Genomic DNA, 17,500 nt, shown 5'->3' with positions numbered 1-17,500 from the left:
GGGAGACAACTCAATATTGAGGGGGACCCCCCCCCCCCCCCTATCATGTACTTCATGAGTCCTGCCGCGCTGCCGCATGGGACGGTTATCCATTTATTAGCACTTTATTTATGTGCTAATTTCATGTCATGTCTATTCTATTCTACTACGTATTGCACTGCACTATTGCACTATTTATATATCTTTTTATTATTGTCTATTTTTAAAACTGAATCAAACCATAAAGGTGTGTTGAACCATAGCTGACAACATTGGCAGGAGAAAAAACATGCACATTTTAGCCCCACCCCCTCCCACCCGGCCCCGCCCCCTCCCAATGGAGCTGCCTCGTCGCTGCCATCTGCTGGTCAAAACCTGTATTAAGGAAATTCACTGTATTTTACAGATTACTTTTGTTTTCCTACTTTAAGTGTAAATGCTATACAAATACAGTAAATTATGTTTTATCAAAATATGAACCATTAAATAAAGGTTGTAATCTATAAATGTATTTGATTTTACTGTAATTTGACAGTATTTGGAAACCATTGATGCCAGACATTTAGTTTTCTTGCAGCTTTTTTTCTTACAGTGTACAGTCAGTGAATCCTAAATCTCCACTAGGCAACCACTTAGGCCTAAAAAAAATAATGGTTTGTTTCCGGTTGCCGACCGACCCTGCCGATTTAGGTGCGACCCAATATATTTTATGAGTTAAAAAAAAATTGTACGAAAAAAAACGTGCCAATTCCGTGAACCGTGAACAGAAGTGAAATACAGTACAATCCCGGGAAAAACGGGACTGTTGACAGGTATGTACTGTGTTGGGATGTTATATTTTATATGTCTGCACTTCATGTGCTCATTTTATGCCAGCTGTCTTCTTTCTGCTGTGAAGCACTTTGAGTAAAAAGGTGCTCTACAAATAAAGTTTAATATTATTATATTATTATTATTATTATCCCGTCCCTCTTGGGATGATGTCGTGGCACAATTACTCCACCCCAAAGGACCAGGGTGTAGTGCCTCCTTTAGGAGCTGTGCCCGTCCCCGCAGGCCGCAGTAGTCCGGACTCGTTCACATGTCCTTGTGGGGGAAAGACGGGCTACACTGGACAACATCCCAGAGTGATATCAGAGTAGGGATGGATGCCCCCGATCACGTTTTTTTTGCCATCGATACCGATCACCGATCGTCTATGAGCCATATCAGCCGATACACTGCCGATACGATACAGATCGTTTTTGGTTTTCTTATAGCAGCTGGCAGTATTATACTGTAGGTCTAAAACACAGGCATTTTCAAAGTCCGGACTCAATGATCTAATCTAATCTTAGAAATTAAGTCAAGTGAATAGTACTGGTCTGGGCGTTAAGCATAACAGCATCTAAGTTAATTTACTTCTGACCATTAATAGTCAAAGTGTTTCCCTATGAGCTGAAACTCACGTGTGAGTAGGAGGAGAGAAGACGGAGAGAATTGGATCCTGTTTTTCGCACGCGCGCCACCGATCGGGTTTTCGCAAACCGCCGACTGGAAAAACATTATCGGAATTCCCCCCAATCTCATATTTATACTGAATATCGGCCGATACCGATCGATCGCCGGCCGATCATCGATCGGGGGCATCCCTGGTGAGTGTAGATAGTACTTTACTGTTACCGATTGCCACAATGTGAAGCAGCACGGTAGTGTAAAGAGTGATATCGGGGTGCGTTATGAGGCGGGAGGAGCAGTGCGTCTCTCACGGCGATGACGTTGACGAAGTCGTTCTCCCCGAGCGTGTCCAGGATGGTGTTGATGGTGTGCTTGGCGATGGTCATCTTCAGCCCCTTCATGCTGCCGCTGATGTCCACCATGATGATGATGTCTTTGGGCGAGGTGGCCGCCTGGATGTACCTGCGGGAGCGGAGACAAGTGTTACAAACCACCCCACTGTTTGTTATTATGCTGTGTATTATTATTTCTTTGGACAGCCCTTAGGGGTATTATTATTTCTATAGTCGGGCATCTCTCTGGACAGCCCAAGGGTCCCTTAGTCTGGTAATTAAATGCAGGCGGTGAATTGCCGGCACCTGTGTTTCCCACTGCTGTCAGAGTGAGAGTGCGTTCCCGAGGAAGTAAGTTACCAACAGCCTCTAAATGTAGTGCCTGTGGTTTATGTTATGAATATCATATGTCTGCATTGTGTTTTGTTAAGATGCCTGTGACTTATGTGTATTATGACTTGGGGTTTGCCACTTTGTGTCGCGTTTGGTTCGTGCTGCTAAGTGAGCTAATGCTAGCCAGCTGGTTATGCTATATAGCACATTTCCATTAGCGTGTTAGCATTGGCTCGGTTGGCCGCGTGGGCCGGACATGGCACGGAGTAGCAACTAGTCGTGGACTCGTGGTCATGCATATAGGTCACCTAGCAGTCTAATGCAGGCAGTGTATAATCTATAATACATATATGATCTTTACCTCTGCTAATTAGGTACCTCTGCTAATTACTTGTATATGTTCTTATCTGTTGCAGAATACCACTCTGAGATATCACTCACTCATTCAATAATATGTATTATCCTCATTAAACTACAAAGGACTGTTCTCTGTGTCTGTGTCCGCTCTCTGACCGGGGTGTGCCGTTCTGGGTAAAGTGGCTCCAGCAGCAAACAACACTACAACATTACATCTTCAATAACAAGTGTCACGGTATCTCCATCGTTTCCCGGTCACTGCCAAAAGAATAGTGAAAATACATTTACATTTAGTCATTTAGCTGAAGGCTTTTGTCCAAAGCGACTTACGAGTTCTGTACGACAAGTCAGCAGGAAGGGCACAACTCTATCAGCTGAGTAACAATGTTCATCAAACAGTGCTGAAACGTGGGTGGTGACATGAGACATATTAGTACAGTAGAAGGAAATACTATACTATGATATGATTAGGGATGCACGATACTGTGGTACGACTGGTAGCGTGTGGTTTAGGAACAGGGCGTTTTACACAAATCCAGCGCTCCCTTTCTTGGCTGTTACGTAGCCACGTACGTTTCTTGAAAGCAGCGCGGATGTAAACAAAGATGGCGACGCTAGTGGGGATTGTTTCAGAGGGGAAAAGTTCGCTTTCTATTTGTAATAAATGCAATGCAGAAGTTCCACGAGGAGGGAAAAGTGCAGCGGCTTGTGATACATCCAACCTAGCAGGTCACCTGCGGCATCACCACCGCTGCGATGGTGTGTTATTGTGTTAACTTAAAAGCCTGCGACGACGTGGGGAGCTAAGCAAAGCTAGCCCCTTTCATGGCTGATGCAACCCTTGGTTGAATACGCAGTCACTTATTGCTCCGTAGTAGCCAGGTTAATTTGCACCACCAAGGACTGCTTAAAAGCTAGCGGCTTGAGCCCTTGGGTCATTTCTGTCAAACTTCTTTAATTTAGCAAACGACTCGTCAATAGGTACAAGTGTGCTCGCGCCGTCGTCGTAGGCTTCTAACACCATTGCAGCGGTGGTGATGCCGCAGGCGACCTGCTAGGCTATGTGTCCACTCAAAGCCTTTCTTTCAAGGCGGACAGCTTTGAAAAAAGAAGAAAAAAAAGCTTCGAGCGTCTTAGGTTGGATGTATTATAAGTTGTTGACGGATTGTGAATTTTCATTTGGAAAAATAAATATGGTCACTTTATCAGTCAAAACTGTTGTCTTGGCTTTTGTTTCTGTTGTCTGGTTAGGTCAAAACTACAGGAATATACATTTAAGTTGGTGTTAAGTTATTGTCCTGGGAAGTCTTTTTATGTATTATTATTATTGTATTGTGATATGTTTTGTTTCATGTTGGAAAAAAAAAGAAAAAAAAATATATATACATTAAAAAAAAAAGTTTAATACAATAAACATCGGTTATCGATATCGGTTATAGGCTTGAGGAGCATAAAGTTATCAGTGTCAAAAAATCAATATCGTGCATCCCTAGATATGATATGATATGATATACTATGGTATCATGGTTTAACTTGGATTATACTGTACCACAGTATGATTTAAATACAAAAGTGGTACCATAGCAGAGCAGTACATAACTTCATGGTCAAATTTGTATTACAATCAAACTAGCTTTTTTCGTAAGGGTCATATTTACTGGATACAAAAATGGAACCGGAGAGGTTAATCATGGGTGTGGTGGTTAAATCTTCATGGTTGGTACAAATGTATTGTTAAAGGAACACTCCAACATTTTGGGAAATTAGCTTATTTGCCATCTACCCTGGAGTTAGACAAGAAGATGCAGACCCTTTTCTTCTCTGTGCATGCAGTAGGAGTAGGAAGACGTTGGGAACTAGGCTAATGGAGGAACCTACTTCCAGTGACTGACGCTAAGCTAGGCTAACGGTGCGCGTCTTCCTACTCCTACTCCTACTGCATGCACAGAGAAGAACAAAGGTATGTATCTTCTTGTCTAACTCCAGGGTAGATGGCAAATAAGCAAATTTGCCAAAATGTTGGAGTGTTACTTTAAAACATGGCTAATCTAATACAAATTAGGTTAGTAGTTCAGTAGAGCACTTTTAACTTTCTCTGGCCAGGTACAAGGATCAAGCAAATCCCCTCATTCTGTGAGTTTGTCTTCTAAGCTTTCTGGGAGAAAAGGGGGGGGCGGGGGAGGGATGACCAGGTGAGGGGAGAGGAGAGGAGGAGACAGGGGGAGGGATGACCAGGTGAGGAGAGAGGAGAGGAGGATACAGGGGGGAGGGATGACCAGGTGAGGAGAGAGGAGAGGAGGAGACAGGGGGAGGGATGACCAGGTGAGGAGAGAGGAGAGGAGGATACAGGGGGAGGGATGACCAGGTGAGGAGAGAGGAGAGGAGGATACAGGGGGGAGGGATGGCCAGGTGAGGAGAGAGGAGAGGAGGATACAGGGGGGAGGGATGACCAGGTGAGGGGAGAGGAGAGGAGGATACAGGGGGGAGGGATGACCAGGTGAGGAGAGAGGAGAGGAGGATACAGGGGGGAGGGATGACCAGGTGAGGAGAGAGGAGAGGAGGAGACAGGGGGAGGGATGACCAGGTGAGGAGAGAGGAGAGGAAAGGAGGATACAGGGGGGGGGATGACCAGGTGAGGGGAGAGGAGAGGAGGATACAGGGGGGAGGGATGACCAGGTGAGGGGAGAGGAGAGGAGGATACAGGGGGGAGGGATGACCAGGTGAGGGGAGAGGAGAGGAGGATACAGGGGGAGGGATGACCAGGTGAGGAGAGAGGAGAGGAGGATACAGGGGGAGGGATGACCAGGTGAGGAGAGAGGAGGATACAGGGGGGGAGGGATGACCAGGTGAGGAGAGAGGAGAGGAGGATACAGGGGGGAGGGACGACCAGGTGAGGAGAGAGGAAGAGGAGGATACAGGGGGAGGGATGACCAGGTGAGGGGAGAGGAGATGAGGATACAGGGGGGGGGGATGACCAGGTGAGGAGAGAGGAGAGGAGGATACAGGGGGGAGGGATGACCAGGTGAGGGGAGAGGAGAGGAGGATACAGGGGGAGGGATGACCAGGTGAGGAGAGAGGAGAGGAGGATACAGGGGGGGAGGGATGACCAGGTGAGGGGAGAGGAGAGGATGATACAGGGGGGGAGGGATGACCAGGTGAGGAGAGAGGAGAGGAGGATACAGGGGGGAGGGATGACCAGGTGAGGGGGGAGGAGAGGAGGATACAGGGGGGGGGATGACCAGGTGAGGGGAGAGGAGAGGAGGATACAGGGGGGAGGGACGACCAGGTGAGGGGAGAGGAGAGGAGGATACAGGGGGAGGGATGACCAGGTGAGGGGAGAGGAGAGGAGGATACAGGGGGGAGGGATGACCAGGTGAGGGGAGAGGAGAGGAGGATACAGGGGGGAGGGATGACCAGGTGCGGAGAGAGGAGAGGAGGATACAGGGGGAGGGATGACCAGGTGAGGAGAGAGGAAGAGGAGGATACAGGGGGGCGTGGCCTACAACCAAAGCTGTGTTCCTACAGCGTAAAATCGTTGGGGCAATCTTTTGAGGCTGAGAACTAGCTTTATGCTAACACCAGTTCCTGAAACCAAACAGTAGGCTGCATACGCTATGACAGTACGTGTTCCCTGAGTAAACGCTACATCACACGGTTGTGTAAATTGAGCGCAGAGCAGTCGAGTGTATCGTAGCTTAACTTTCGATCAATGCGTAAACGGTCACATATGGCCGTCCATACGGCCCCCACTGACCCGGCTATTGAGCCGTTAACCACTTAAGGAGCAGCTTAAAGTCTTTCCAGAGGATCAGAGCTCTGACTGTCTGTGTTCTGCTGCTCAGCGCGGCACCGTCCATGGACCGGATCTGAAACCCTGCCCGGAGAAACGCAGGGGAGCAGCGTATATATGTTCCCCGGGTCCTATGGTCCCCGCTCCCGATAAAAAGGGTCCTATGTTCCTCCCGGGTCCTATGTTCCCCGCTCCCGATAAAAAGGGTCCTATGTTCCCCGGGTCCTATGTTGATAGGCCTACGTGCGAATCTGTTTGAGAATGGCTGATCTAGGACCCGGGGAACATGGGACCCTTTTTTCGGGAGGGGGGAACATAGAACCCGGGGAACATAGGGATGACCCCCGAACCCAGGACCTGCCAATGAGAAGAAGCAACAGGAAGCCTCCATGGAAGCTCGATCTTCAGCCTCCTCTTCCATAAGCCTTTTACAATATATATATATGTTATACCCCAAAAGACAACCTTTCTGTCATTGAGAAAGTAGATTTGACCCATTATTATGCCCATCATGCATTTCTGACATTGTAGACTGTAGTGTTTGTTGTTTTCCACACGTATGTTTTAATTATGAATAATGAAACATGCTCTACAAATAGGGGGGCTGGGCTGCTGTTATAAAATGTGTGTGTGTGTGTGTGTGTGTGCGTGTGCGTGTGTGTGTGTGTGTATGTGTGTGTGTGTGTGTGTGTGTGTGTGTGTGTGTGTGTGTGTGTGTGTGTGTGTATGTGTGTGTGTGTGTGTGTGTGTGTGTGTGTGTGTGTGTGTGTGTGTCTCCACTGTATGGCTGGAGAATGCAGAGCAAAGGTCCCATGACTCGTTGGCAGTGTGTGAATATCGCTATGGCAACAGCTGAGCAGAATTATACAGTTGCAGTCTGACTTAGCTGGATTTTATATACAAGTCTATAATTAGTCAGACTTGCTCGCTATAGGCACCAAAATCTCCTATTCCCATTCAAATGACTCACTAGTAATTAACATGAGTCCGTCAGTCTGCCACACAATGCATCATGGGTAAAATAATACTTTTAGAGCGTGGGCTTGAATTGCCGTCACTTCTGTCTACAAACGAATTCAGTGCTACTATGTGCAATCATGATCTAAGCTAACAGTTAGCTATGCGGCTACTGATCTATTGACTCAGCCATGTACAATTAAGCATTTAATTTAGCGATTGAGTCTACACAGTCCACATCGCTGGCCTGATGGAATGAGAACCACATACCGTAGAGTAACTCAACCACTAAATCGGGTGCTTCCACGTAGCCCCCCTCATTCCAAATGATGTAATATCTTACTTACTGTATCTTTAAACCCTGTAAGACCCTCGGTTGCAACATTACAACATCACTTTTAGCTTTTAGCTATTTAAAAAATAAAAAAAAATCTTTAAATGTTTATAATATTTTTCTTTGCACATTTACACAGTCAATGGATCCTGTTGTTCAGCCTCACAATGCTATTGGATAGTAAATGTGTTTATAGGTCCCACATTCTGGCCTCTGAAGTTGATAATGTCAATTTAATCTTGGAAATGTGAGAATAATTGTACATTATAGTACAAAACATGCTATTTATGGCATTTATTCATATGGCTGCTTTTATCCAAAGCGCTTTACAATGCAAGGTGCCAACGACCTGCTCATCTGGAGCAGTTAGGGGTTAAGTGCCTTGCTCAAGGGACACTTCGACTACGCTCCCCGGGAGGAGGAGCCGGACGGAGTCGAACCGGGAACCTTCAGATTACCAGACGACGGCTTTACCTCCTGAGCCACCGTTGCCCCTATGTATTTATACACTATTGAATGAGACAACATGACCCAGAGACTGGGGTCTCAGTCAGTCTGCTAAAGCTCACAGGTGAGAGACACCCGAGGTGTTTAACCCTTTCACTGCCACACGACAGAAGGTTAGCCCTTTACTATCACACAACCGACGGCGATGCTCCATCATTAGCATCATTAGCTCCGCAAATGCGGAGCTAATGATGCTAATGATGGAGCATCGCCGTCGGTTGTGTGATAGTAAAGGGCTAACCTTCTGTATTGTCACAGTGAAAGGGTTAACCGGCTGTCGTGTGGCAGTGAAAGGGTTAACCCAGCTCATAGGCGGAGTTTGAACTTGACGCCAGGGGGTTCGACAGCTTGGCGAATGATCCCCGCGCGCACGCGCGATTTTTTTGACCTTTATTTTATTATTTTAGCGTTTTTACAATGCCCTAACCCCTAATTTTTTATTTTATTTAGGTAGTACAGCAGCACACACACACACTCACACACACAGCACTACGGGGGATCATTTTTAACTGACTTGAAAAATGGAGGGTCTAATTATTATTATTCATAGAGACTCTCGAGCAATAATAATTATTACAGCCTCCATTTTTCGTGGACGAAAAATATACCAACTATAGATATCAATTTTCCCGAAATAACGCTACCTGCCTCGACAAAATCCGTGCATTGGTTATCCAGATACATTAATTATCATCTCAGAATAAGTGGCTTTGTACAAGCTTTACAATGTACTATCGCGCGGGGCATTCTGCTGCTGCTGCTGCCGAATGGTGGTGCTTGGCCGCACGTTAACCCTTTCACTGCCACACTACAGAAGGTTCGCCTTATAATGTGACATGATTACTACTATAAAATGAATGTATTGTAAAACAAAACATAATAGAATTCAGATTTGTTTCTCACAATTATTATAATTTTATTAAAATAATTTTTTTTTTTTTTTTTTTTAAAGCAATTTCACCCCCGGCCACCAGGGGGTGCAATGCACCCCCTGCACCCCCATAAACTCCGCCCATGACCCAGCTTACCAGTTACGGTTCCTGCAGTCGAAGGCGGCCACGCCGTTGGCATCTGGGGTCCATTTGATACCTGACAGAACGAGACGATTGAAGACGTTAGTTTCATATATAAGTCAAAAACTGTGATTTTATTATATGTCTTTATGATGTGCTCATTTTATGTCTATTCTATTCTACCGTTTTATTGCACTGCAGGCCTGTCCCTGACGCGTCCTATTTTTCTACAACGGAGTTCGGCGATTTGCGAATCTGATTGGCCACTGACGTTTCTGGTCATGTGACATGTGCGCCCAATAGCGTGACGAGCTGTGTCTTTGCCCATTTCCGCGTCGAACAGCCTGCAAAGCACCTGGCGTTCTATCGCCATGCTCTAAGACAAACTCTAACCTTAACCGACTTCGAACGAGCGCCTAAGCCTAACCAGTGTAGAAACTTGCGGTCCCACGATTGGGCGTACATGTCACATGACCAGAAATGACACTGGCCAATCAGATTCGCAAATCGCCGAACTCCGTTGTAGAAAAATAACAGGCGTCCCTGACTAAGGATTTTCATAGTCGACTTTGATTGGCCGAAATTTTCCGATAGTCGACTTGTTACAATGACCCTGAATGCAATTTTCTTTAATAAAAAATGGATCATTCCATTTGGGCTGTGGAGGGGGTGAAGCTTAATGTCTGAAGGAGTCGACTGAAGGCTTGTTGTTCTCTGTGAAAGCATGCAATTGGTCCACTGATGGATACATCTTGATATTTGTCTAGTCTAGTGTGTTTCACGGGTGAAATCCTCTTTCAGTGCCTCTGTGCCCGTTTTCTTAGGCAGTTAGCCTCGCTGGTACAGTATGTGCGCCATTAGCGTTAGCCACGTTTCTAGGCCTCTTTGCTTTTGGAAAGAATGATCAAAATATATATATATTATACTTTATTTTTTTGTGTGCATATAACTAAGAGGTTGGCAGTCGACTACGGCTCCTTTCGATCGATTTAGTCGACTATTCGACTAGTCGAGGTCAGCCCTACTTTACTCTGTCTATTCTATCTTACTCTTTTTATCATCGTCTATTTTTAAAACTGAATCAAACTATAAACAAGGTGGCCTGTTGGGATGTTAGATCCTAATTTGAAAAACTGTGATTTTATATGTCTGCACTTTATGTGCTCATTTTATGCTGTCTTTTTCTGTTGTGAAGCACTTTGAGCTGCAGTTTCTGTATGAAAGGTGCTATACAAATAAAGTTTATTATTATTATTATTATTATTATTATTATTATTATTATTATTATTATTATTATTATTATTATTATTATTATTATTATTATTATTATTATTATTATTATTATTATTATTATTATTATTATTATTATTATTATTATTATTATTATTATTATTATTATTATTATTATTATTATTATTATTATTATTATTATTATTATTATTATTATTATTATTATTATTATTATTATTATTATTAGTCTAGCAATCCTGACACTGCTTATTGATTGTTCCCATTTTAAAACCTTTGGAAACGGTTGAGAGCTGCAAACAGATATAACGCTTAGTCAGCCATTTACCTCTTACAGTATACAAAGTTGAAAGTGGCCCAGTGTTTCAGCGTGTATTATGTAAGGGATAATGTATAGCTACGAGGTCATTGTCACAAAATAATTGACCGACACAGAGTTTTAAATACCGAGGCGCAGCGCCGAGGTGTTTTAAACGTCAGTGAAGGTCAATTATTTTGCGACAATGATCGAGTATAGCTATACATTATCCCGCTTATTACATGGCTAACTTACTAACAATATACCTAATTCTTTTTACATCGACAAGACGAGATCAAATGCAGACGCAGTTCTGTTCTGGCTCCGCTGTCATCGTCACACACAGTCCGCTGTCAGTGCAGCCGGCAGGTGTGTCTGATTGCTGCACTGATGCAGTGTGTCAGTGGCCTTGATTGCGAACAGCTGCGCACAGCGGTCATTATTGTTCCACAGAGGTCCGTTATCGAGTAATATCGGACCTCTGACGAGCGCTATTGACCAATCACAAGCAAGCATTTCGGCGAATGTGAAAACGCCATGTAATAAGATTTGATAATATCACCTGACCCCATTCCAACAGACACCGATCTAGTTTGTAATGATTTTGTTTCTGTTTCCGATACAATTTCTGTTGTCATTTCTCAGTACAGAATAAAAAATGGCCACATTAGCAAATAGCAATTCCCAGGATTCTGTTATTTTTATTTTTTTTTGGCAAATCCAGATTGAAATAGAAACACAGAGGTTGGTTTTACTCCCATTAAGTGCTTTAGAAGGATGATGTCCTGTCACGGCACTCCTGTGAGCCGTCACTTTGCCTTTCCGTGGCCTTTTGGTTTTTGATAATGTAGGCTAAGCCACATGGGGAAATTAAACATAAATTACATCACTTCCATAGAGCGTGTGATGCAACCTTGAACATCTGTTCTGAATAGAGATGTTATTTTTTAAGGCATAGAGGACAGAACAAATAAAATAATACGATTTCACGATGATTCTCTTCGCCTCCTGTGGAGAACGTGTGTAAAACTTGGACTGCGTTTACACAGGGATTCACCTCGACGAACGTATCCAGTTCAAGTTAAAGTTTGTTTTTATTTGTCAGAACAGAATACAGGATACTTTATAATGAAATGCTTGTTCCTTCTGAGCCCCTGAGAGTGTGCTACTGTACATACAGTAAAGAGAAAGTAAGTCAAAAGAATTAAGAAGTAAAAAGTAGGTAAAGTCAATATACATTATATATACCAGTGAGGTAGAATGCAGAGGTAATGTGGTGCAAATCTCTTTAATAATAGATACATATAAAGTGTCTAAAGTGTCTAAAGTGAGTAAAGTGGGTGTTAAGGTGAGCTTGTTTAAAGTGAGTGTGTACGTGTGGATGTGTGTGCAGTGAGTGTATGATGGGTTGTTACATGTCAGTGTTATTGAGCATCCTGATGGCCTGGGGATAGAAGCTCCTTCTGATCATTTCAGTTTTATCATGGTTACTGGTCATTGTATAAATGATTTACCATAGTCAAAGTTACACATCACCATATGGCACAATGTTTCCACTACAGATGCAGCATAATAATAATAATAATAATAATAATAATAATAATAATAATAATAATAATAATAATAATAATAATAATAATAATAATAATAATAATAATAATAATAATAATAATAATAATAATAATAATTAATAATAATTCATTTTATTTGTATAGCGCTTCTCAATGACCCGAAGACGCTGACAGTAGTTAGGCACATAGTAAAAACAAAGAGACAAAAACAAAGAAACAAAACAAAGAAACAAAACGGAAGGAACATGGCATGTAGTCACTGAGTGTTGTTGTAGCCACTGGGTAAATCGCGATTTTTTTATTAGTTTGTCATGACAAACCAATTACATAATCCAACATATGTGTAAAGGCACAACATATTCCAGTTAACGGTATATTTTTTTAATTATTCGTTACGGCGCAATCAATACTTCCATGCGTTCGGGACCTCCATGTTTTGGGGGTATTCATCAGAAAAATCGGATCCGGGATTCGGCTCCCATCAGTCGGGCAGGAACTGCGGGTTTTCAGCCTCTCTCCTCTCTCCTGGAGCTTAAGGGGGAGCCGCGCTCGGCCAATCAGAGAAACGCGGAAGGCGCTCGGCCAATCAGAGAAATGCGGAAGCGCATGTTGGTTGCCGAAAGTGTTCACGTGGCCAGATCTGTTAGCAGTTGACGCGCAATAACAACACTCAACCAGTAGGGGGCGATTATAGCCACATCGATTTCAACTTTTCGTCTCTCTCAACTGGAGAGATTTATCAACAAGTTTGATTTATCAACAAGAAGACGACTCTCAATGTCTATGCATTTCAGCGTGTCTTATAGTTAGAATATTGTAAGTAGTGTTGTTGTGTTCACTGTGTGTGAGACTTGTGAGGACTGTAATTGGTCATTGTTAATGTGATTTGGGAAGGTATCATACATATCAGCTCTATCTGTGATTATAAAAGAAGCAGCGATTCACTGCGCCAGTCGACTCTACTGCTCTTTTTTATGTAATTAAATAGAGCTGATATTTATCATGTGTTAAATTAAGAATCAAGAGCTTTGGTAACTCTAGGAGATTTTAAATCCTAAATACTTTTTTACCGGGGTAGATTCTGAAGAACCCTGTGGAGCTTCCGAAGAACTGCCAGGTGAGAGTCGGGTCTTTCTGGAAGTTGTTGATGAAAATATCGTTGAGCGCTTCAGAGTTGTAGATGCCATTGAGAATGTTGGGGTCTGTGTGGAGATAAGGAGATTAGACATGTTAGATAAGGAGATTAGACCCGCATTTCACTGTATGTGACAAATAAACCAATTTTTTTTTGTATCTACTTTTTCTCCCCATTTTTCTGTTTTTCTCCCATCCCAATTTCGTGTTATCCAATTCTACCCTCCCCTGTCTTGAACGTTGCTCGACTATGCCTCCCACTGGTCGGCTGCAGTGAGGACGAAGCCTCTACTTCCTCAGGCGCCTAAGGAAGTTCCAAGTCAGTCAGAAGATCCTTAGGAACTTCTACTCATGTACAATAGAGAGCATCCTGACTGGCAACATCACCTCCTGGTTTGGGAATAGCAATGCACAAGACCGTAGCAGACTAAAAAGAGTGACAGGTTCAGCCAAACGCACAATTGGAGGGGGGCTTCCCACCCTCCAGAACATTTACAACAAGCGGTGCAGGGGGAAGGCTAAGAGAATTATTAAGGACTCGAGCCACCCGAACAACTGCCTCTTTGAACTGCTGCGGTCAGGCAAGCGATACCGAAGTCTTAAGGCGAGCACAGAAAGACTCAGAAGAAGCTTCTATCCCCAGGCCATCAGGCTGCTAAACGAACAATAAACACTATGCAACAACCATCAAATGCACACAGCACACACACCCACACGCACACACTCACTTAAACCACACAAACACACTTTATATTTATTGATAAAGGATTTGCACTACAACTCGTACACCCACTGTAAATTGTACCTAAATTGCACCTCATCCCATTTATGCCTTGCACTATATAGTATTGTATTAGTACACTGCACAGTATTGTATATTATATGGTAACTCAGTTACGTCTATTCTGCATCGAACATTGTACATATGTCTATACTGAACACTGTGACCTCATTTTTTTTTTTACTTCTAATTTACATGCTATACTATGTTATTTTATGTCATACTTATCTTGTCTTGCACAGTCTCTAGAGCGTAACAGTAAGAAGCATTTTGTATAAAAGTATTCTGTACTTCTGTATGACAACTATTAAAGAAACTTGAAACTTGCATCACGTGTCCCCTCCGGTACACGAGGAGGCAGCCGTTGCATCTTTTCACCTGCACAGTGCGATCTCTCAGTGGCGAGGAGTAGCACGTGGGAGGCTCACGCTGCCCCCGTCACTTCCTGATTCTGCTGCGCAGGCGCACCAACCGACCTGTAGGAGTCACTGTCCACAACGTCCGATCCCCACCCACCAGCTTCCCACCCCTAACACTGCCAATTGTGTTAGTATGAACGACCAGCCAAGCTGGTAGCAATGCCGAGAGCTGGGCTCGAACCCAGCATCTCCTGCATTAGTGGCGAGAGCCACTTAGCCGCCCTACAAATAAACCTCTTGATTCTCTAGACATGTCCAAGCCCACGTGGTTAAACTCAAACAACAAAGAAACAGGCTAAGAAACGATGTAAACACCATGATCAAATCTGCACAAAAATTCATCAATGATAAAGCTGAGGAAAACAAAAACAAACCCTGTGAACTTTGGAAATTACTCAACAACCAACTAGGCTGCAGTAAAAAACTAAAAACCAGATTTACAAACATCAACATAAAGACAGAAAACACTCTCATCACAGACAAGCTGGATGTGGCCAATTACTTAAAAATGTTCTTCACAAACATAGCCACAACACTGGTTAATAAACTACCCTCCCACTCAGGGCATTTTGGGGTAGAACACATCATAGCCTACTACAAAAAGCAATATTTTGCATACAAATTATGCAGAATGTAATATCATAACTGTCTATTATTTTTCTTGCAATTGAGCCAATTTTCCTTAGGTACGGTTTTGAGGTGTGTGTTCAACAGAATGTAGTATCAAAAACACGTGGGTTACATGGGTTACTGAATGCTGAACTGCACTGTTATAATCACTAAGCCATTGTAAGACCTTACCTGTGTCCCTGTATCACTTGTCTCTGCTGCCCTTTGATTAAAAAACGTCCGTATGTCCATTTTCCTTTTTTTGGGCATATTTCAGTTAGTCACAGTAAAAGTCACCTAGTAAAAGTGAGATAATTGACAATATCAAAACATGCTAGGGCTGTACCGAATAGTTCGAAGCTTCGTTCCTAATGTTGACATTCAAATTCTAAATCAACATAAAAAAAATGTAATTATAAATTATTTATTTATTATCTTTATTTTTTTAAATTTTAAAATTGTATTTGCCAAGGTATGGCGAGTGCCATACCTTGCCATAACAAATGACGCCCCTGGGCGAGTGCTTATAGTCCGCTGCGCTACCCAGCCGCACCTTCTGCTGGACAATTAGAATGAAATCGCCTACCCCACCTTTAATCAACACGGGTAAAACATACAAGGTGATGATGGAAGGGTAGGTCTCTCTCTCTCTCTCTCTCTCTCTCTCTCTCTCTCTCTCTCTCTCTCTCTCTCTCTCTCTCTCTCTCTCTCTCTCTCTCTCTCTGTGTCTCACCTTTGTTGTAGACGTTGGTGGGGACCTGGATGTCGCTCTGCAGCGTGTTGACATACAGTTTGTTGAAGTGCTCGTTCTCTTCCAGGGTGAAGTCTCCGCCCATTTCAATGTTGTTCCCGTCGTCATCTATAGTGTTGATGAGCATGGAGTTGTAGTAGTCAAACTACCAGGACAGAAAAGGGGATACATTGATTTGATTTGATTAGGAAAACCACAGTATCATACACAACATTTTAGCATCATGACGACCATGCACTCCGGAGGATCGATGTAGATTAAAAACAATAAAGGCCCTAAAATAGAGCCTTGTGGTACCCCACATGTGACATCTCTAACTGTGGACAGATAGACATGTGGGATGTCTGTTAATGAAAAGAAGCCTTGTACTAGCTTCACAAGAAACCTTAACTTCAATAAACGTTGTACCTCCACTGAACCACTGTTAAAAGAGCTACGCCAACTTTTGGGGGAAATTAGCTTATTTGCCATCTACCCTGGAGTTAGACAAGATACCCTTTTCTTCTCTGTGCATGCATTAGGCTTATGGAACAGCCGCACCGTTAGCCTAGCTTAGCATCATTCACTGGAAGTAGGTGTGCCAGTGTAGCCTAGTTCCAAACAGTCACGAAATACAACTCCAAATGCAACTCCAAATAAAACTCCAATACTTTCCTGTAAACATGTTGTGACCTGTGTATTTACCATGTGGAGAAATATACATTTTAAATTAGACATTTTTGTTTTCTAAGCAGATACATACTCTGCAAAGTAAAATAAATAAATTGCGGAACCACTGCTGCCTGGGCGCAGTGATTCCACGCATCACCTCAAAATCCCTGTTGTAACTTCCGTCAATAAAACCAATGTGACTAGTTACAGTAGCTAGCGCCAGGACGCGCAGTAAACTGGCTATAATCAGATAGACTAGTGAATAGTATCTAGATAAACGCTTAATGCATGCACAGAGAAGAAAAGGGTATGTATAGTATCTGCTTGTCTAACTCCAGGGTAGATGGCAAATAAGCTAATTTTCCAAAAAGTTGCCATGGTCCTTTAAGGCTGGTAGTTTCACAACACAGCACATAGTGACTTGTTAGAGAGAAAAAGGGACCAACCGATAAAGTAGCGTTGAATTCATGGTACAAATCAGCGTCCTCTGCCGACTCTGCTAATCTCTGAAGGGAGAAACAGACAAAGAAAATGTAATTTTTTTAGCACATACAAATGTAAAGATGCATTGAGTTAGATGTTTGATCACTTGGAATGAGGTAGTGCTGTACCAAAATGAACAAACAAATAATTCTGAACTCATTTTTAAATATATTTTAAGTTTGGTGTGTCCTACCGAGTCACAGATTTTACGTATTGGTCAAATATAATCAAACCTCTCCCACCCAGGAATCAAACCAGGCTCCCGTTATCGTTACCCGACTCACTCGATCACTCACTCGATCACTCACTCGATCACTCACTCACTCGATCACTCACTCGATCACTCACTCGATCACTCACTCGATCACTCACTCGATCACTCACTCACTCACTCACTCACTCACTCACTCACTCACTCACTCACTCACTCACTCACTCACTCACTCACTCACTCGCTCACTCACTCGCTCGCTCGCTCGCTCGCTCACTCACTCACTCGCTCACTCACTCACTCAC

The 17,500-nt window shown here is 43.3% G+C and overlaps 1 protein-coding gene across 1 annotated transcript in view; it reads right to left on the bottom strand.

Annotated features, from left to right (window-relative positions):
* LOC311244795 (voltage-dependent calcium channel subunit alpha-2/delta-4-like) overlaps positions 1 to 17,500 on the bottom strand; it is a gene marked incomplete at both ends in the record, with an annotated part of 181,251 nt that overhangs the window by 108,584 nt on the left and 55,167 nt on the right. The window contains 5 exons of the mRNA XM_084334483.1: positions 1,728 to 1,878; positions 9,055 to 9,115; positions 13,227 to 13,358; positions 15,833 to 15,995; positions 16,948 to 17,007. Of these exons, the coding sequence (XP_084190609.1) occupies positions 1,728 to 1,878; positions 9,055 to 9,115; positions 13,227 to 13,358; positions 15,833 to 15,995; positions 16,948 to 17,007 (567 nt within the window). The remainder of the gene's footprint in view (positions 1 to 1,727; positions 1,879 to 9,054; positions 9,116 to 13,226; positions 13,359 to 15,832; positions 15,996 to 16,947; positions 17,008 to 17,500) is intronic.

The sequence above is a fragment of the Notolepis coatsorum genome, assembly GCF_963971535.1.
Source record: "Notolepis coatsorum genome assembly, chromosome: 18".
NCBI lineage: Eukaryota > Metazoa > Chordata > Actinopteri > Aulopiformes > Paralepididae > Notolepis > Notolepis coatsorum.
The sequence above is the reverse complement of the archived record's forward strand: the minus strand, read 5'-3'. Positions and strand labels throughout refer to the sequence as shown.